This window comes from Mustela putorius, unplaced genomic scaffold, assembly GCF_011764305.1.
Source record: "Mustela putorius furo isolate JIRA1106 unplaced genomic scaffold, ASM1176430v1.1 tig00003859_pilon_pilon_pilon, whole genome shotgun sequence".
Taxonomy (NCBI): Eukaryota; Metazoa; Chordata; class Mammalia; order Carnivora; family Mustelidae; genus Mustela; species Mustela putorius.
The window spans coordinates 11,820,663-11,841,291 of NW_025422011.1; the positions used below are offsets into that span (position 1 = coordinate 11,820,663).

General features: G+C 46.1%; 1 protein-coding gene across 6 annotated transcripts in view; it reads right to left on the bottom strand.

The window, feature by feature from the left end:
• KIAA1549L (KIAA1549 like) overlaps positions 1-20,629 on the bottom strand; it is a 261,000-nt gene that overhangs the window by 77,335 nt on the left and 163,036 nt on the right. For 5 of the 6 annotated variants that reach the window (XM_045066054.1, XM_045066052.1, XM_045066051.1 and 2 more), the window contains 4 exons: positions 16,414-16,565; positions 11,025-11,196; positions 3,540-3,703; positions 955-1,104 (listed from right to left, as the gene is read on the bottom strand). In XM_045066054.1, the coding sequence (XP_044921989.1) occupies positions 955-1,104; positions 3,540-3,703; positions 11,025-11,196; positions 16,414-16,565 (638 nt within the window). The remainder of the gene's footprint in view (positions 1-954; positions 1,105-3,539; positions 3,704-11,024; positions 11,197-16,413; positions 16,566-20,629) is intronic. The other variant, XM_045066053.1, reaches the window with a different exon arrangement.

The window sequence follows — 20,629 nt, forward strand, 5'->3', positions numbered from 1 at the left end:
CACAGCTAAGTGGTGAGAGACTCAAGACTAGTCCCTTACTCTTCTGACTGGTGGGTAATGGTCTTTCAACCTTCAATTTGAAAAATCACCTATGATTTGTTAATTGCCCTTGGACGCACACTAGTGACCTCTGACACCATTGAGATATCATCAAGTATCTACAGTTGCTTCAATGAGTTTTGTAAAATTATCAGATCAAAATGATCCCCAACAATTTCAAAGGTAGACATGTTATCCTGACCTTTTAAGAAAAAAGCATGTATAATAATAAAGGCCAACCAATAGATGAACGGATACAGAAGATGTGGTTCATATATATATATAATGTAATATTACTGAGCCACCAAAAAGAATGAAACCTTGCCATTTGCAATGACATGGTTGGAACTACAGGGTATTATGCTAAGCACAACAGGTCAGTCAGAGAAAGACAAATATCGTATGATTTCACTCATACATGGAATTTAAGAAACAAAACAGATGAACAAGAGGGAAGGAAAGAAAAAAAAAAATAAGATGAAACCAGAGGGAGAGAGACAAACTATAAGAGACTCTTAATCACAGGAAACAAACAGCATTGTTGGAGGGGAGGTGGGTGAGGGATGGGGTAACTGGGTGATGGGAATTAAGGAGGGCATGTGATGTGATGAGCACTGGGGGTTATATACAACTGATGAATCACTGAACTGTACTTCTGAGACTAATAATACACCATATGTTAATTGATTTTAAATTAAAAAAATAAAGACCAACTTGTAGGTAATATTTATGTGAGGCACAGCTCAAAGTAACTTTCATAGCTCAGTTAATCTTTCCAACAACCTATAAGTAAATACTGTTATCATCCCCCATTTCACAGATGGGAAAACTGAGGCACAAAGAGGTTAAGTACAGGTCACACAGAGAGTATGTGAAAGAGAGGAAACAGCCGGGCGTCTTTAGGGGGTGACTGACCTGTCCCGAGCAGATGGTCATGCCAACCATTGCGGGCCCTCCAAGCTCCATCCTGCATCTGGATGTGGCCCTAACTACTTTCCCGTAAGGCTGCCTGTTCCAGGGAGCCATGTTCTCATCAATTACATGAAGGGAACCACTGGGCAAAGGCTGTGAATCCAATGAACAAAGAGTAAAGAGAAATGAACCGGGAAAAAAGAATGTCACAAAAACCCTGATGCCTGGCCCTCAGGCATTTATCATCTTCTCAGCATTCAACCTGCAGAAGCCCAGCTGACCACCAAGGTTAACAGCGTTCCGTTTATGGTATCTTGTCTCTGCAGAAGGGCGGTGGCGTGCACGCACCAGCCTTGGCTCCCAGGACAGGCGCGTATGCGCACTCACTCACCTCTGCTTAGCCTCTCAAGTCTATTACAGAGTCTCAGCAGGGATCCCCGGGAATGTCGTGGGACACCGCAGCCTGCATTCTAAAGACGCAGGGATGTCCCTGGAGACAAGGAGGCCATCCTCCCGCTCTCTGGATTGGTCACAAAGGCAAACTTTTTCATCCCGCCCTGTCCCTTGGCATTAAGTGAATTCTGTTCACACACACGGGTGGCGAGGAGTGATGCAGGCGGCTCTGTCCTCTCAAACACTGCAGTGTCCCTGGGTTGCAAGAGCAGAAGGACTGCAGTAAGAAAGAGGCAGTTCCACCCCGCTGGCTTCCTGGGATAAAAGGGCTTTGCAAATCAAAGCGCTCAGCCCTGCCTCATCAAGGGAGAAAGCAACCAGCGCGCCACCCGCAAGTGAAGCCAGAACGTAAATTGGCTTGGTTGTCAACATCCGCCAAGCATCTCTTCAAGCACCACGCCCCAGGTAGGAACATGGAAGGGGCGACGAAAACCCACAAACATGAATCTCTTCCAGCTTCCAACAGCTTTCCAGCCAGAAGCTGTGCTGAAATCATGGGCTGCCCACCTCACCTTGGCAAATTAATAAAATTCGGGCTTAATCTGTAACACAAAGTTGGCATTTACAACCTCTGTGTGGCAGGTTTTGCATTCCTGGGCTCGGCTGCAATTAGATTCTGGTAATTACTGTTATGTCTGAAAGGCTCAGTTTGTAACTAAGCTAAGATGGGAATCAAATACCCCTTCTTGGAAGGGTTTCATGTCTCATTGCTTGGACCATTGCCAACACAGTGCTGCTTCTGGAAAGCGGGTGCCTTTGGGGCGACAGAAACAGAACAACATTCTTTTGGAGTTTGGCTCTTTCATAGACAGAATGTCTGATCAAACTGCAGCGTTGTAACAGGTGAATTAGTTTAATAAACAACAAAATCCATTTGACTTCCTTTGCCCAAGCGAGGTGCGACCATCCAGAAAGGACTAGGCAGGCATGACTCCTGGAAGGACCATCTCCATGACATTCATTCCAACAGAATGGAATTCCTTTTGCCATTTCATTCCTGCACAGGTGGAGAGAGTCAGAAGTTCTGTGCTGAAAGAGGAGTTTACCTGCCAAATCTCAGGGTTCAGGAAGGTGTAAAACGGGGATAGAGCCCAAACACACAGGTCTGAGCCACAGTCGTTCCTCTGCCGCTAGTTAGGTTACTTTGGACACATTCCCACAGTTGCTCTTTTCCTTCGGGTTTCTCAACAGTAATATGAAAATAATAAAACCTGGACCAACTGCAACCAATCTTATCGGGCTGCCGTGATGAGCTAACGAGATGACAGACCCAGAAGAAGCTGGCAAATGGTGGGGCGTTATTGAAACATCAGGCATTAGAGATTATCAGAAATATTATTTTCCTCCCTTCCCTCATGAAGGGAGCTATGTGACTGGAAGAGTAGCCTTCAGAATTTCCAGATTCCACTCTGCTCCCAGTCACCAGAGGTGTGGCAGCTGTGCAGGGTGGACGGGCTCCCAGCCACGCTTCAGTGGAGCTGCTGAATTGGTGTTCGATGGCCTCTGGGCCAAGGCTCTGCAGCTTGTCCGTCATGGCAGCCTTTAGCGATATGCCGCTCCAGCCAATGGAAGGACCATTTTGAGAGTCTAATGAGTCCCGAAGATTCGGAGTCCCTGCATTCGGAGCTAACAGACCTGGTTCTGCCATCAGTTGTGCTGCTTACTAACTGTGTGATCTTAGGTTGCTTCTCTACAAAAGGAGGTTGTCAGATTAGGCGCCCTTTCAGGTCTACCTAGCTCCTGATTTTCTGTGCCTCAGTTTCCTCACCTGCAAAATAATGGTCCTTCCTTAAAACATTGCTGGGAGGATTGAGTTGCTGTCCGTAAAGCCATCGGAAGCACTTATGCTGAAGGCACAGCATTAGACAAGCATTCGCTATCATGTCCTGATTATAAACATAAAGGGTGTACAACGATGTGAATATGCTTAACAACACTGAATTATACACTTGAAAAGGGTTAAGAGGGTAAATTTTATATTATGTATAATTTTCTATAATTTTTTAAAGATCTAAAGAAAGAAAGTGTCTCCTCCAAAATGAGGGCTTGCTAGAATGTTTCTGAAGGTATGTGCAATGGCCTCAAAAGCCAACAGAGAAAAGGCAGGCAGAGTCCCTCCTCACCACCTCACGCACCTTTGCTCTCTGAGGCAGGTTCATCATGGTGTCTGGCTTGAAGTCGTTCTTGTTCTTCCGGCAGAGCACGGCGGTGATGATGATGATGATGACCGTGACCACGGCAATGGGTGCCAGCACCGCAGCGATGATCCACAGGTTGTTGGGTGGATTCTTCACTACGGCTGTGGGAAAAGCAGAGGGAAGCACATGACAAGGAACACTAGGAGGAAGAAAGTAGCCCCTATACTCCTGGTCCCAAGTCATGAGATTGTGACGTGAGGGTCTGGGATCAGAAGGGCTCTTGTCTTGAGCAAGTAACTCAAGATCTCTGAGTCTCTGTTTCCTCTTCTATAAAATGAGGCTGTCACTTTGTTAGGCAGCCAAGAGATGAGGGACAGGTGGACCTTTGCTGTGGTCCCTAGTAGGTTCTCAATAAATACTAGCCTTCACTATTACTAAGAGAAAGAGGAAGATGGATGGTATCAATTTTCCCTACAGGTGATGACCATGAATCCAAAGAGAAGAGAGAAGACATCTGAGGGTCAGAGTTGGACTGGAGGCAGTCCATCTCTCCTCGGAGAGATGTCTTTAAACAGTGGAGTGAAGTCACTTCTGAGTGATTGATTAAAAAACACAGCTGAGTAGATGGATCTACCCCCACCAAGGGTGGCTGGGGAAGCTTGGAAATGCCTTGGTCTAATCATAAAGAGCAGGTTGCTTTCAAAGCCGGAGTAAGGAGTAACCGAAGATATTGTCAGTAGGAAGAATGTGTTATTAGGTCAGGAGGTGCTTCTTTGGATGTGGGATTGGAACTAGTTAACCTACAAGGGGCAATGGGGTGATGGTTATGCTCTATATCAGGATAGGAATTAGGGGCACACAGGTGTATACAGCTGTCAAAAATCATTAAGTGATATACTTAAGATCTGACATTTTACTCTATATACATTTTACCTAAACATCATAAACAAGTATTGAATTCTAGGCAACGATATACATGCTCAAGTATTTAGGGTCGAAGTTGCTGATGTTTGTAACTTATTCCGAAATGCATCAAGAAAAAATAAGATGGATTAATTGCTGGATGGAAGGACAGACAAATAAATATGTGAAAATGAAAGCATAGTAAGATGGAATCTAGGTGGTGGGAACAAAGGGTGTTCACAGTATGGTTCTTTCAACTTTTTTATAAAGTGAGTTAGGAAAATGTAAAAAAGAAAAAGTCTTTGGCATAAGATGGATGAGTCTCCCCCATGATCACTGGCAGAGAAGCTTAGAAGATACTTTTGTCCAATCAAAAAGACCAATGTGTTCTTAGAACCGGAGTAAAAAAATAACCGTAACCAAAACAATCATCTAGAAAGAGTTATTGGAAGGGAGTGGGTCTATAGGAAATCTAGAAAAGAGAGTCAAAGGGCAGTTAAGAACTTGTCCATGTCATAGGAATGTGCCCCAACTGGCAGATGTGGGGAATCCAGCTGGGGTATGTCTATCCTGGTGGACAAGATGGCTGCGAGTGGCTGTTTCAGCTTATTGATACTGTCCCCTAATCCCACCCAAGTTCTCTGCTCTCCTACACCCTAGGTAATCTCAGAGACTCATGGCTTTAAATACCATGTATGCTGGTGATGTTCAGGGATAGATCTCCAACCAGGACCACTACCCTGAACTCTAGATTCCTACATCCAACTACTAACTCAACTCCAACTGGATACTTAAGAGACATCTCAAATTTACTATGTCTAGAACCCAACTCCCAATTTCTCCTCCAAACTCATTCTTCTTGTGATAGTCTCCAACCCAATAAGTTGTGGCTCCTTCCTTCCAGTCATTTTGGTCAATACTTTGCTATCAATGTTGACCCTTCCCTTTTAAACTCACCCCAAATCCTATTCATTGACAAACTTTGTCATCTCCACCTTCTAAATAAATCCACAATCTGTTCACTTCTTTCTATCGCTGCTCCCCCTGTGGTCCAAGCTACCAACATCTCTTATTGAATTACTGCAGTGGCCTCCTACCTTGTCCCTTATCCTCTATAATCTATTTGAAACACAGCAGCAGAGCAATCCTTTAGAAACTCAGATCACAACACTCCTCTGCTCAAAACCTTCCAGGGGCTACCTCTCCCCTCAGAGTAAAGGCCAGAGTCCTTATAACTTCTAGAAGAGCCTAAGTTATCTGCTTTTCCAACCACCCTGTTATTTCTCTGGCCTTACAGCCCACTGCTCTTTCCTTAACTCACTACCAGCCTCCTACTGTTCCTCAAATGTGCTGGATATGGTCCTGTCTCAGGACCTTTGCACCAGTTTATTCTTCCACCTAGAGTGACTCTTCACCCAGACATCCATGGCCCCCTCGCTCACTTCTTTCAGGGCTGTAAACAAGTGTCACTACATCTACTCTCCATCAGATAGGAATCTCTGCCCCCAGCATTCTCCATCCCTCCATCTCCTCATCCTACTTAATTCTTCTCTTAAGCAGCGCCTCTCAAACCTGTACATGTCAATTGCCTGGGAATCTTGTTCAAATGTACGATTCTGATTCTGTGAATTGGGGCGAGGCTTGAGATTCTGCCTTTCTAACAAGCTCCCACGTGGTGTCCATGCAACAGGCCCCCAGGCCACATATGGAATTGTAAGGCTTTAAAACAAGCATTACTCTCTGATGTGATACATATGTATTTGCTTATCCTCTGCCTCTCCATTAAAATGTACACTCCAAGAGAGTCAGGAGGTTTTGTTTTTTTTTTTCTCTTATTCATCGTTATACTCCGAGGGCCTAGAACAGGGTACTCAATTAGAAGTTGAACGACTGTATAAATGAACTACCATTATCTCCGTTGCAATTTGGCTCCCCATGTACGTTTTTGTATGGCAAAGACTAAGGGCCAATTAAAGAAGTCTCATCTCTTTGGTAGTTCTAGTCTATATTTTAAATTAATATACTACCAGTCTGGTTTATATACCAGTCTTTTCTAAGTCTGCTTAGCATAAGTTGGTCCTCCTGGTCCTGCTGAATTCCAAGGGCTACTAGACCCACAAAGCTGAGGACAAGACTCCGGAACACTTTAGAGACCCCACTGGCAAGTGACACAGGATGAGTCGGCTGGTCTTTCTCTCCAACTTCAACGGCTCCTCATTAGCTAAGATCTTTCTCTCACCCAGCAGCACTAGGATATGGAATTCTTTAGTATAAAAAAACTTCTTTTCCATAGTTTTTATCCATCAGTGATTAATCACATTATTAACTTCTGAAAACAGCTCATTAGATGATATGCTTCTGTTGACATCAAACATTTAATTGCTACTGCTTTTAGTAATTTGGTATTTACGAGTGAGTTTGATGCCATTAACATTTTTTTTTTAAGATCTTATTTATTTATTTGACAGACAGAGATCACAAGCAGGCAGAGAGAGGGAGAAGCAGGCGCCCCGCCAAGCAGGGAGCCCAATGAAGGGCTCGGTCCCAGGACCCTGAGATCGTGACCTGAGCTGAAGGCAAAGGCTTTAACCCACTGAGCCACCCAGGTGCCCCACCATTAACATTTTTTAAAGCTTACGGTTTCCATGAAAAATAACCCTATGCCTCTTTTGGGTATGCTATTCTATCATGGTGAAGAAAAATGCAGAGCATATCAGAAGATGATACCCTAAATGTATATTTCATTAGCAAGAGTTAATATTTACATGTGTCTTTCTTTTACTTGGCTTTATCATTTTGGTGTCATGTTCCTTCTTGATGCAGTATGTAAAATCCTTTCACCTCTATTTAGATGGAAAGAGAATACATTTATCATATGTATATTAGTAAATTCATTTAACAGTCAAAGAGATAGTAAAGGTAGGTCAACCGAAATCATTCAAACCCAGTGCATTCATTGGTACAGTGATCTAAAACCGCAAAGTCATGTACAGAAGCGAAGAGGCAGGAATGGCTCCATAATTTGCCAGGACTTGGGGCGAGAAAAGACAATAAAGGGCAACGACACATTCTGAGCCTCTGCTGTGCGTGAGGCTCTGTGAGAAGTTCTTGGCTCAGGTGCTATTCTTATCCTCAGTTTGCAGATAAGGAAACTGAACCCCAGGGAGGTTGGATGGTTTTATTAAAAGTCATCTCTCTGAAATAAACAGTTTGCCAGTTCTAAGTTGGAATGGAGAGTGTGTGTGTGTGTGTGTGTGTGTGTGTGAGCGCACACGTGCACGGGAGGGTCTGGCCCAAGGCCCAGTCACTGGCGAGCGCTCAGTCCATGTTACTCTCCTGCCCAAACACTCCCGTGGCTCTCATTCCACTCGGGGTGTGGTCTTTAGGGCTCAAGCAGTTGTGGTCCCTCACGTGCACCCTGACCTCACGATGTTACTCTCCTCCATCAGCCACATCCGCGCTGGGTCTCGAACCCTCCCCCTCTGTCTTGTCCCTCGGTAGCCCCAGGTGGTTGCTCACGGATCTTCTCCTTAAACCCCCAACCATTTTAAATCCTGACATTTACCTTCTTGACACCCCCCTGGCCTCCTCTGCTTCATTTTTTCCCAAAGCACTTATGAGCATCTAACATTTTATTTGCTTATTTTGCTTATTTGATCTTCCCATTCAGGAATGGAAACTCTGGAGGGCAGGGGTTTTGTCTGCTTTGTTCACTGCTATCTCTCCAGGACCGGGAGAGTGCCAGGCACATAGCAGGCTCTCAAAAATATTTGTTGAAAGACTGAATGAACACAAATCCCCTTTGCCAAAGGATCAGGCTATTGCTTTCTTAAAGTGACATTTTTGCGGCAATGTCTGACAGCCAGGTAAGGTAAACCAGTCCCCACTTGGGTCAGCCTCATTGTGGGGAGAATCTTCCCCACTCCAGTGGCTGGATCACTGCCGTGAAGGGCGCCTCCTTTCAGATCAGGTGGAGCAGGTGAAAACCTCCATCGGAAACATGGTCGATTCAGTAACGTTTGCTGTCGCCCACTCAGAGGTGATGGGAGGGGCAAGGGGCATCGCATTCTCCATCACAGGGCACTGCACGCAGGGCACTGCACCCTGGCCCTAGTGATTTAGAGACACTAGAACACACAGAATGTTAACACTCTCCCTTCAGAGGGACGAGGTGTTTGTTCAACACCACAATTCTCCATTTAAGGTGTTGATCTCAGGTTCACATTGCTGGCTGATTTCAAAACTTCAAAACTATTAAGAGAAAATGGCACCATATCCGCCAGGAAACCACTCCCACCAAGGTCACCAACTATTGCCAATTTTACCCAATCCAGTTCACCTCTGTCTTTATAGTACGTTGCCTCTCAAGAATAGAAGTTGACACTATAGCCACTTCCTTCTGGGACATTTCTTTCTTTGCTCATTTCTGGACCTTGTGCTCTTCCGGGCTTCTTCCCACCTCCCTGGCTCCTACTTCTCATTGTGGGCTCTAGTTCCTCCCTCTTGTAGACTCCCACCTATACTCATGGCTCTTCTGGTTCATCTCACCTGCTCGCTTAGCTCTCTCTGTCACCTGCGTTGATGACTCCAGGGTTCTAGCTCCTGAGCTCTGTGTGGATGTCTGCGCGGACATCTCAACTTTAACATGTCCAAATCGAACTCCCAATTCCATCTCCCCACTCTTGCTCCAACTCCAATAAAACTTTCTCTCCTGCCTCTCAACACATGACAGCACAAGCAGCACTCAAGCAAACATCTGGGAGTCATGTTTGATTCCTCTGACCCGGACCTCCTCCTGCCACACACAGAATCCATTGTCTTGCCCCATCAGCTCTGTCCCCCCCCAGAAGCTCCTAAATCCATCCACTTCTCTGATCTCTACCTCAAATACCTTCACCTCTCTCCTGGGCGCTTGCCATGGTTTTCACTCCTGTCCTCTACAGTTCGTTCTCTAGCTGGAGAGGGAGAAAGAGCTGAGGATGGAAGCCCAGGGAACTCACAGAAAGACGATGCAGCAAAACCGAAGAAGCAAGTTGCCGACCTGACCAGATGTGGGGACGGAACCCACAGGGAGGGAAGGAGAGAGGCACAGAAGAGGAGACTCTGGGTTAAAGACGTCATTTAGAAGCCGAGATTGCACAGGGTGGCCATCGTTTCAGGCAAAGCTGCGTCTGTGAGGGTGTGCGGACCAACAAGTGACTCCGCACCAACAAGGAAGCCAGACTCACCCGGATGAAGGCAGGAGACGAGCATGAGAGGCAAACCACAAGCCAAGATCCAGGTTCTTGAGGAGTGTGGACACCAGCTGGGAAACCCATGGGAGAGGACAACCTTCCGAGCCCGGTGCTCAGCAGGCTGCCAAATCTACAACATCCACCACGGGGCTCTCTCACCTTCGTCACCACCATCCACCTCATTTTCTGTGTAGGCCTCGTTTGCATCCCCAACACCTGGGTCACCACAGACCCTCCTCACTAGTCCTGCTCCTCTCATTCCGGACCCTGCTGGCAGGTTAACCTCTGCAAATACTAGGTGATTCTACTGATGCGAGTCCCCTACCCAGAAATCCAACAGCTCCCCACAGCCTGTCGTGTTATGCTCAATCTCCTTCTCCCACCATCCAAGGCTCCAGTCTCCCAAGCAATATCCCTTTCTGAGCTCATCAGCTCTTCCTCAAGTTTCTGCTCGGCAGGCGAGTTGGACCCCTTGTTCCTCAAGCATGCCCAGCACTTCTCACCTCCCTTCTTTTGCTCCTGTAGCTCCCTCTTTCTGAAATATATACCCTTCCTCTCCTGCTGCTGAAATCTTAGCGTGTAACCCAGTTGAAAACACACACTTCAGGTCAGATAGATCCAGATTCATATCCTGGCGAACCAAGGACCAGTTCTCTTGATGTTGAGCCAGTCGGCTAACTTTCCTGAGCCTACGGTTCCACACCTGGGATTTGGAGCTGAAGGAGGTTGTCCCAGTGAGAGGGGAAAGTGAGGAAAGCTCTGTAAGGCAGCAATCGTAGTGCCGGCCACAGAGGGGGCAACTACCGTTTCTCATGCGCTTTCTCTGTTTATTCTTTCTGGGTGGCCCTGCAGAGCAGACTGTCCCTCCCCTGAGCCCTGGATCCCTCCGCCTCCTCCCTGTACTCTCCCGCATTCTGCTCCTTTGTATCTGCATTCACTCCTTCTCTGCTCCTTAAAGATAGCGACCAGGTCTTGCCCCCTTCTGTATGTCCGGCAGCACCGAGCACAGTGCATGCAGGACTCCGTAAATGCTTATTGAACCAAATTATCTTTAATTCCCCAGCAGACAATACAATCTCAGCCATCGTGATTTATCTAGGAGAAAGAGTGGGTAGGACTTGGGGCAAAGCAATACCATTATCATCATCCTAATACCCAAAACATATCCCTCACCCAAAACCTACAGCTTCAAACAACACAGGAAATAGCTGACTGATTTAAGAATCTTCTCCAACACAAATATGTTTAGGTCCGGGTCCGTTAATGTTAGCTTGGGGCATCACTGTAATTTGCAGGAAACATTTAATGGTGTTACAAGTAATGAACGGGAAGACTATCCCCTTACGGTCAGCTTGCAGAAGGACAACATGATGCAGGGTCAAGGCCATCCTTTGGGAGTCAATGGTGCTCAGGATCTTGGCAGCTGCAGTCCCCAGCAAAGGCTTCCCGTTGTACAGGGTGTAGTAAGTCAGCTCCGCTGGGTCCTTGGGTCCCGGCACCCGCTGCATCTTTACCATCTTTTGGAAAAAGAGAGGCCATGTTTACAGGGCATCCTGAACCAACCTGCAATTACCGGAGCGATCCGCAGGCTCTCTCCCGATTGCCGGAGCCTTCCGTGGCTACCAGGACCCGCAACATATATTTTAGACATCAACCTCTGTGTACCTCCCTATCACCAGCATCTCAAGAAGCCCTGCTATGGCTGGAGGGAGAGAAAGGGAGGAGAAAAAGGGTTTGAAAATATGAACATCTGGAAAGAACAGCTTGAGACTGGAGAAGAAAACGCTGAAACGGTGATGTCTTCCAGCCTCCAGAGAACTCTGGCCTCATTTGGAAATAGGCCTGCACATTAATTCAGGGCATGTTAGGTTATTCTCAAACAAGATTGCTAATTTCAAACTCCTGCAATTGCCAGGGAGGAAAGAAAAATGAACTTATATGTCTGTAATTCAAAAGATCTCAGATAAAAGCAGGACTTAAAGTTCCTTTTCTAAAATAACCTTTGTCGCCTTTTCTCCCTGTGCAAGTGATACATATTCACTACAGAAAATTTGAAAACACAGAAAAGCATCAAGAAGTGAAATAAAATAAGAACAATTTGTAATCCCTCCACCCCAAGCTAATTACATTATTCTGGAGCCTGTGCCTCTATTCTTTGTTTTTTTCCACACAAACCTTTTATTTAGTATTTTACAAAATTATTTATCTTATTCCCTATATAGAATCACACATTGCTATTTTTCCTTGCATCCTTATGTGACCTTAAATGCAACAAAAGCACAAGTGGTTATGCAATGCTCACCTCATAAACTTATTTAACAAATCACTTTTTGTCAAACACTTAAATTGTTACTCATTTTTCAGTCTTGGGGCTAATTGATCATCATTATGAATATATAAAACATAAATTTTTATATCTACATAATGTTCTACTACATGCATACCTCATAAACTCAATTAACACTACATTTTTTAATGGTTTGTTATCAAGTTTTCACTACTGTAATTAACAACTGATAAACATTATGGTATAGCATTTTCCAAAGTATATATTATAGATTATGAGCTTCACAGGATGTTAAAAAATACTACAGAAATGTTTATAGCAATATTGTCACATCAGCAAAAAAACAAAAACAAAAAGAAAACTTGAAATCAGCTAACAGTAGAAGGGATTAGTAAGCTATGGTATAGTCACACAGTGAAATATTATAGAGTAGTATAAATACCACGCCTATTTGTATCAATATGGGTGAATACAAAAGTCTGATAATGAGCAAAAGGAACAAATCACAGAATATAAAATTCAAACACAGGCAAAACCAAAGGATGTCGTATTTAGGGATATACACACATGGATGGTTAAACCTCACAGAAAATACAGGCATGACTTAAAATTCAGAAGCACACTCAACTCTGATAGAAAGGAAAGGAGTATGTATAATCAGAGAAGACACGTAAAAGTCTTCTGGGGTAAGGTAAGGGAAATGTTCTTATGCTTTGGGTTGTGGCTTCCTTTTATTAGTGTTCTTTGAAGTCTACATGACTTGATACTCCTGTGTATGTCTGCTATACATAACAATTAAAAAAAGATACTACTACAACCCAATAAAAAGTAGGTTTTAAAAAAATCTGACCAGACGCTTCACAAAGGAAGGTTAGCTGAATAGTCAAGGAGCATACACAAAATGCTTAATGGGGAAATTAAAAGTAAAACCACAGGATACCACTATCCCCAGCAGAATGACTGAAATAAGGGCCGACAACACCAAGTGTTGATGAGTGTGAGGAGTAACTGGAACTCTACATCTGGTAGGCGGGAGTGAAAATGGTAAACTTTGGGAAAAGGTCTAGCAGTTTGTCAGCTAACATACACCAATCCTAGGAACCAGCAATTCTACTCCTACACACTTAAGAGAAATGAAAATCTATGGCCATAGAAAGACTTGTAGAAGAATGTGTATAGCAGCTTTGTTTATAATAGCAGGAAACTAGAAGAGGTCTAGAGGTCTCCCAGCAGAAAAACGGGTAAGCAAACTGCAGTATATTCAAACAAGGGGAGGTTACTCAGTGATGAAAAGGAATAAACTCATGAATAACACAACATCATGAACCTAAAAAACACTCCACTGGAGTCAAAAAAGCTTCACACAAAAGGGAATTTACTTATGTATATGAAGTTCTAGATCAGTCCAAACTGATCTATGGTGTGGAAATAATATGTTACCTTAAAAGGTAATGTAGTCATGCTATTAATTGTAGAACCTAGATGGTGACTTTATTGGTGTTCGTTCTATAATTTTTTCACTTTTGTGTGTTTAAAAATGTTCATAATAAAATGTTGGAGAAGTAGAGGCATTACTAAAAATAAGGTTTCTTTTTTTTTTTTAAAGATTTTATTTATTTATTTGACAGAGAGAGATCACAAGTAGGCAGAGAGGCAGGCAGAGAGAGAGAGAGGGAAGCAGTCTGCCTGCTGAGCAGAGAGCCCGACGCAGGACTCGATCCCAGGACCCTGAGATCATGACCTGAGCCGAAGGCAGCGGCTTAACCCACTGAGCCACACAGGTGCCCCTAAAAATAAGGTTCTTATTGGCACTTGAATTTACAAACCAGTGCACTGAACAAAATTAAAGGATTTCTTTACTGCAGGTGTTTCTAGAGTTTTTGGCATGCCAGTAGGCCTTGGGAATCTTCAAGAAGGGGCTACAGGATGAACCCTGGCCCAGATTGAAGGGCCCACAGAGCCCCTTTGCCCCAGGACACCTTATAGGACCATTTTTCTGGACACTGTCTGAGAAACACTGTTCTACTCTCTCATCTCTGTGTTCACCCCTATCTCCTCAGAATGAACTTTCAGGAGTAAGTTCATGACCATCTAGGAGGCTCTTGTCTAAATTGCTCACTTGCCCTCCATAGATGTCATATCCATTTACTGTGCTTGGAAGTGCCCATTTCATTGCAACCTCACCAACACTGGATAGTACCATTAGAAATCTTTGACAGGTGAAAATGGTAACTTGTGGTTAAAATTTGCATTACTTTGATGGCAAATAGAGTTAAACATTAAAAATAAAATGTTTACTGGTCCTATGTATTTCTTCTTCAGACTCAATTTTTCAGATATGTTCACTAGAGAAATATGTTTACTTTCTAGACATATACATTTCCATATTCATGAAAGTGGCTCATCTTTTAAAATTATCTGAGCCCAGCAAAAAGGCCTCTGGGCAGAAGGATGATGTAAAGCTACGCAGAGTGAGTTTTATTTGGGAAATTCAGGCCTGCCCTTCCTGTCCCTTCTGGGAGAGGAGGGAAGGTCAGTGTTTGTACAGAGAGCTAGAAGGTAAATGGGCATTCAAGTATTTAATAACTTCACTCAATGTCAATTTCAATTTCGTAGCAAATTCTTCTTACCAAGATTTCTCCAAGAGCCATGTGAGAAGGTCATCTAACGGCCTCTGTAAACTAGGGATTTGCAGAAATAAATCCCTCCTTACATCACTCAGACTTTCTGGGCAGCTATGGGGCCACACACATCGAGTACTCAGAAGAAATGAGGAAAGACTACCTCGCTGGTCTCTTGTTGACATGTAGAATGTGTTATGTTTCTTAGGTTTACAAATAACACCAGGATGACAGGGTTGTTCTTTCTCTCCCTTCAGCTGAGGCAAATCCCATTTCGCTGAGTCCCAAAGGTTTCCTTTCTGTTATCTGGAGAAGCGTGAATTACACGGTTCACATGGACCCCACAGAGGGTAAATCATAACCTGGCACAAGAACTTAACCCTGGATTTACCTGGCCCCAGGCTGTCACAGACTGCAAAGACTCTGACAGAAAGCAACAAGTAATAGGACAGGGGGTCAGATTCACCAGCTGTGAATGGAGGACCCAGAGTCTCCCTCCGGGGCATGATGCTAGACTCAGGCAGGGAAGTGTCTTCCAGAAAATGAGTTCTTTGTACTTTCAAAATTGCCTGGGGACATGATCTGCAGACAGACTGGAGTAATGGCTGTAATTTCCTTTAAAACACTTCCTCTTAGATGGGGTGATATGTTTGTATGTCTGGGTTAAGTTACACCCTCCGTGGGGCAATCGCCAATCACCAGTTCACACTCCAGAGGCAGAAGGCTAGATTCCAATTAGGAAACCCACACAGCCACCAGCCCGGTTTCTGGACTCTGACCCCTTGCTCCAGGAGCCTTGCTAATTAGCATAACAAACATTAGCCATCCATTCTCCGCTTAGGTGAAATTAGTGGTATTCAAGATATGAGGATCAGCTAGAACATGGCTAGAGATGCTTCCACTCTGGCTTGAACTGAATCCAGAATCTAAAGAAGCTTGGCGCTCCTACCTTGGGATGGCCATGGAGTCTGACTGGTCATACTGAAGCAGACTCAGAGTCGAGTGCTTATAGATTAGCTGGGAGGTGCGAGGCACGGACTGACAGGAGGTGATGGGGGGGTGGCAGGGAACTCGAGAGAGGTACATTATTAATCCAGTTACTACAGCGGGTAGCTAACGCTTAACTCCATGGGAAGGCTCTGGCAGACACTGAACACGCACATTTCGGAATTCCCCTAGCCAGGAAGCAAGAAGGCTGTCTGTCGTATTCACACCCTCGCCGCTCATGAATTCCCAGGCACTTCCAGCCACTTCCGACTTCTGGATCTCAAGAGTGGCCCTTCGATAAAGGGGCAGCAGTGGTATGGAAGGCCGCTGGCATTCGGTAGAGATGGGATGGGGATTTGGGCAGTAGTGCCTGGGCTACGGCTCCCTTGCCTAAGTCCCTGCGTGGTCCCCTGTCCGTTAGGAACGTGGAGGGCTCTGTTGGTTGAAACTGACTAATTAAGGATCACAGAATCCTGCCCCTGGAAAATTGGTTTGTGTGTCTGCCACCCACAGGAGTGGATGGCCCCGAGGTCTGGGATTCCGTCCAATCTCCCGAACAGGTTGGGGAGCAGTGCTTGTTTCCCAGTAACTTTTGTTTAATAAATACGTGCCCATGTACAGAATTTGTTCTGAAACCTTATAGTCTAGGAGGAAGACATTCAGGGGAATGTAACTCACTCTCACCCTCCCACCACCAATTCTGATGGTCGTGACCATGAACCCCCCAGACCTAAGGGCCGTGTTGATGACCTGCTCCTCTGCACGCAGCATGGTTTACTTGGCCCCAGGATGCTCCCGCATGTCCATTAAAAGAGCCCAGTGGCTCTGGCCACACCCACCTGTACGGTGTAGCTTCCCAGGGTGGTGGCCCGTTTGAACCGCCGGCCTTGTTGCTGGGACATCATGAAGAGCTGGGCCAGGCGCTGCTCCATGACCCGGGCAAAGCTCTGGTTGTGCAGGCCCACCAGCGAATTGTCCACGCCCTGGAGCACTGTGGAGGCAGAAGGCAGAGGGGCAGCTCAGAGGACAGAGTCCGCGCTGATGCAGAAACCGCGGCCAGCCCTGGGAATGCACCAGCCACGCAGGGCCATGGGCCCTATCTCGAGTTGGGCTTGGCCATCCTTACCCAGTTTCACCCTCACGACAGCCCCAGGAGGCAGGAATCACTGTTTTCATGTTACAGACGCTGGAAGGTTATAGGGTTTGTCGAAGACCATGTAGCTAGTGACGGGCGCCATCAGGCTTCAAACCCACACTTATGTAACTGCAAAACCCAGGCTCTCTCCTCCATGAGCTGTGACATGCCTAATGCTGTTGTACTGAACCCACACCTTATTTAAGATGTTCTGTGTTGTTAGATCATATGGGAATACAGCCTAGCCGGCGGTATGACTAATCGCAACTTTCCCTGGTCCCCACTCAGAAGGCCTGGCTCAGGGCTACCCTCACTTCATCAGGAGCTTTGCGAAGTCATCAGGGCTCCAGCCTGCAGCTCAGTTCTTCACATCTCGACAAACCACCCTGTTCCATGTTCTCATCTCCCCCTCCTCTAGGGGGTCCTTTGGGGATGCACCCTAAAAGTGACCCACAGCCTCTCAGGTATAAAGCAGCTTAGCACAATGTCTGGTGCACAGATAGTACATGAAACTCCTCTTTCCAGTCCTCCTGCATGGCTGGGTTTCCTCTATACCCTGAGCTCTCTGGGAAGGTAAGGGTTAATGATGGGCCTCCAGGCAACAGCTCCTGGATGCGTGGAGGAGACCCCCATGAACACCAGGAACATCCCTGGACTGAAAGGTCACTTCCTATAGGAACGATTTCCTTTTGCCATCTACCCCCAAAGCCCAGTCCTTCCTCCAAGTCCTCTGGGAAATGCAGGGCACCCCAAACACACAGACATTGTCTCCAAACACAGTCAGCCCTGAAGTCAAGAATGCTAAAAAAAAAAAAAAAAAAAAAAAAATTCTTATCTTTTTAAGGAGACACAAACTTACAACAGGCTGGGGATATAATATAAGGTTTTTCATTAACAGAATTTATTCTACCACAGTCCAGCCAAGGGCCATTCATACCACCCATCTACAGGGATATGGAAATAGCCTGAACAGAAAGCACAAGTTGTCATCGTGAACACGTTCTGAGCAGGCCCAGAACAAGCACCGGTCAGCACTGCGATCCAGAAGATGACGCTGCAACTGATCAAGAGAAAAGTAAAACCCACAGCTGAGTCTCCGAAATTACTTCTTCAGAATCACAATTGCCCAATAATCCCCATGGAGGGCATAAAGCAGCTCTCTTTCTAGGGCCCTTGTGAGGGACTCCCAGCTCGTCTGTCAGCAGAATTCTTGCAAACAGAGAGAAGACAGGTCGGCACCGTCTGCTCTGTGGCCAGTCCCGGAGAGGACCCTCAGAATCCCTCTGACACAGCTGTTAGGCTGGGGAGGGCCAGCTTACCTCCTGGCCCCAGAGAGGAGAGCCACGTTCCTGCAGCGTCAAAGATATGCCTCTAGTAAAATTAGAGAACCACTGCTGAAAGATTACTCCTTTTTTTTTTTTTTCTTTTTAAAATCCGCTCCAGGGATGCCTGGGTAGCTCAGTTGGTTGGGCCGCTGCCTTTGGCTTGGGTCATGATCCCAGTGTCCTGGGATCAAGTCCCACATGGGACTCCTTGCTCATCGCGGAGCCTGCTTCTCTCTCTGCCTGCCACTCTTCCTGCTTGTGCTCTCTCTCTCTTTCTGACAAATAAAGTCTTAAAAAAAAAAAAATCAGCTCGACACCCAGCGTGGAGCCCAACACAGGGCTTGAACTCACAACCCTGAGATCAAGAGCTGAGCTAAGATCAAGAGTCAGATGGTTAACCAACTGAGCCACCCAGATGCACCCCAAGGGACGACTTCTAAGTTGGTGTCTCCTGACTATCAGACCAGAGCAAGAGTGGGGACACAGGACAGTCAAAGTGCATCATCACGGGTTACTCTAAGGGAATCCCAGTGAAGACTCAAGGGCAGACATCAAAGAAAGGGACAAAGACCCCAGGTGACGAAAAAGTTCTGGAAATAGGAAGTGGTGATGGCTACCCGGCACTGTGAATGTACTTAATACCACTGAACCGTACGCTTATACGTGGTTAAAACAGTAAATTGCATGTGATGTGTATTTTACCCCAATTTTTTAAATTGAGGGAAAACAAAACCCAAACCAAACCACAGCCTTCAGGAAGGTGCAGGAGGCCATGGGAACCTCCCACAGAGTTATACGGAACCTACAGCTGGACAGTTCCCATGTGCCTCACCGCTGTTTGCAAGGAGAATGTGTCCTCCTTAGGAGGCAGCTGGAGAAGAACTAAGGGTTGGAGCCAGGGGTCTGGTTTTGTATCCTGGCTCCCCCCTTGCTGAGTACCCTCAAGCAAGTCATTTAGTTCCTCTGGACCCTGGTTCATCACCTGAAAACACAGGGATCATAATCTATTCTTGATTGTGTCATTAAGGAGAACAGATACTTAGAAACAATGCTTTGAGCAGAGAGCTACAAAGCACTTGAGATGATGCCCGTAAATGTTAGCTGTTGCTGTTTGCTCAAATGTGCCCCTTCTTGGTTAGACACTTTTTTTCCCAGAGGAAGAAAAAACTATGTTCCCAGATGGTGGCTTCTTTCCTTTCCCCTGAGAAGTTCAGCAGGCCTCGGGCTCCCAGGCCTCTCTGCCCACCTAGAAGGGTTTCAAAAGGGTGTGTGTGTGTGTGTCTCAGAGTGGCCCAGAAGCAGGAGGGGAGTTTGGATGCTGGCCCAGGTGCCCAGGAAGACAACACGCTTCAGTACATCAGCTGGAGGCCCTGGGCACCCACACTTAGCCACCACTGACTCGGCCTTACAGGAGGCGGGCAAGTCCCCAACTGTGAACATGGGAGCTCTCCAGAAGATTCAGGGGCTGTTACATCACTGGTCTGTTAGTCCTTCTTTATTGATGACTGCACTGGGCTCTAAACTTCCAATAGTCGGCACGGCCTGGTTCAGCTGCCTATATTGAAGCTGAATTGTTTTATGTGTCATTGAATCCCATACATTCAGAGTGAAAAGAAACAGAATGCTCAGCTCCTATCTTCTCACTCCACAGGGGACAGCGTGACATCCAGAGGGCCTGAGTGACCTGCTCAAGGACACACTAGGTTAGCCGCAGCAGGGCTGAGACTGGAAGAAATCCCGAGACTGCTGGGTCTGGGATATTCTGAGTCTGTTGGTGCACTAAAGACCAGTGGACAAGCCTAAGATGAGCTCTGACCTCTGTGAGGCAGCAGCATTAAGTATGTGTCACTATCCTGCCTCCTCCATACAGCCCTGACCACAAGATCCATGCACAGCAGAGGGGGCCGTAGGAAGTGCCCTAACTAAGCCACTGCTTTTCCACCAGTGAGGGACCCACGCTCCGAAGGGGGAGAAGTGTACAGAGGGCAAAAACATATATATTTTTAAAAGATTTTATTTGTTTTAGAGAGAGAGAGAGCGAGAGAGAGCATGCACATGAGCACGGGAAGGGGCAGAGAGAGAGGTAGAGAATCCCAAGCAGATTCCATGCTGAGCACGGAGCTCGATGTGGGGCTTGATCTTAGGACCCTGAGATCATGACCTGAGCCAAAACCGAGAGTTGGATGCTGACCCGACTGAGTCACCCAGGCTCCTCAAAACACATTTAATATCAGTTTAGTGGGAAAGCAGGTGGAAACACGTCATTTCATAATATCAACAACAGCAAGGACAGTTGCTCCCCATCCGCTGAGCTGTCGGCAATGAGCAGAAGACAGAGTGCCCATGTCTGGGACTTCTGGGAGCCAAGGGTAGAGCGGATTCAGGAGCTGTGCCTCACAGCTGGATGAACAAGGCTATCTTCCTCTCGGGTCCTAACTCCTACCCGTTCTGTAAATGATGGTCAAAGGCCAGAGGTGGCTGCCATGAATGTAGCAAGTGGGTCCTGAGCCCAAGGGAAGGAAGGAGGGTCATGCTGAGACTGCTTCTAGCCCCTTCTGCCGGCACTGACACAACTAGCCCCAAACATGGTGGCAG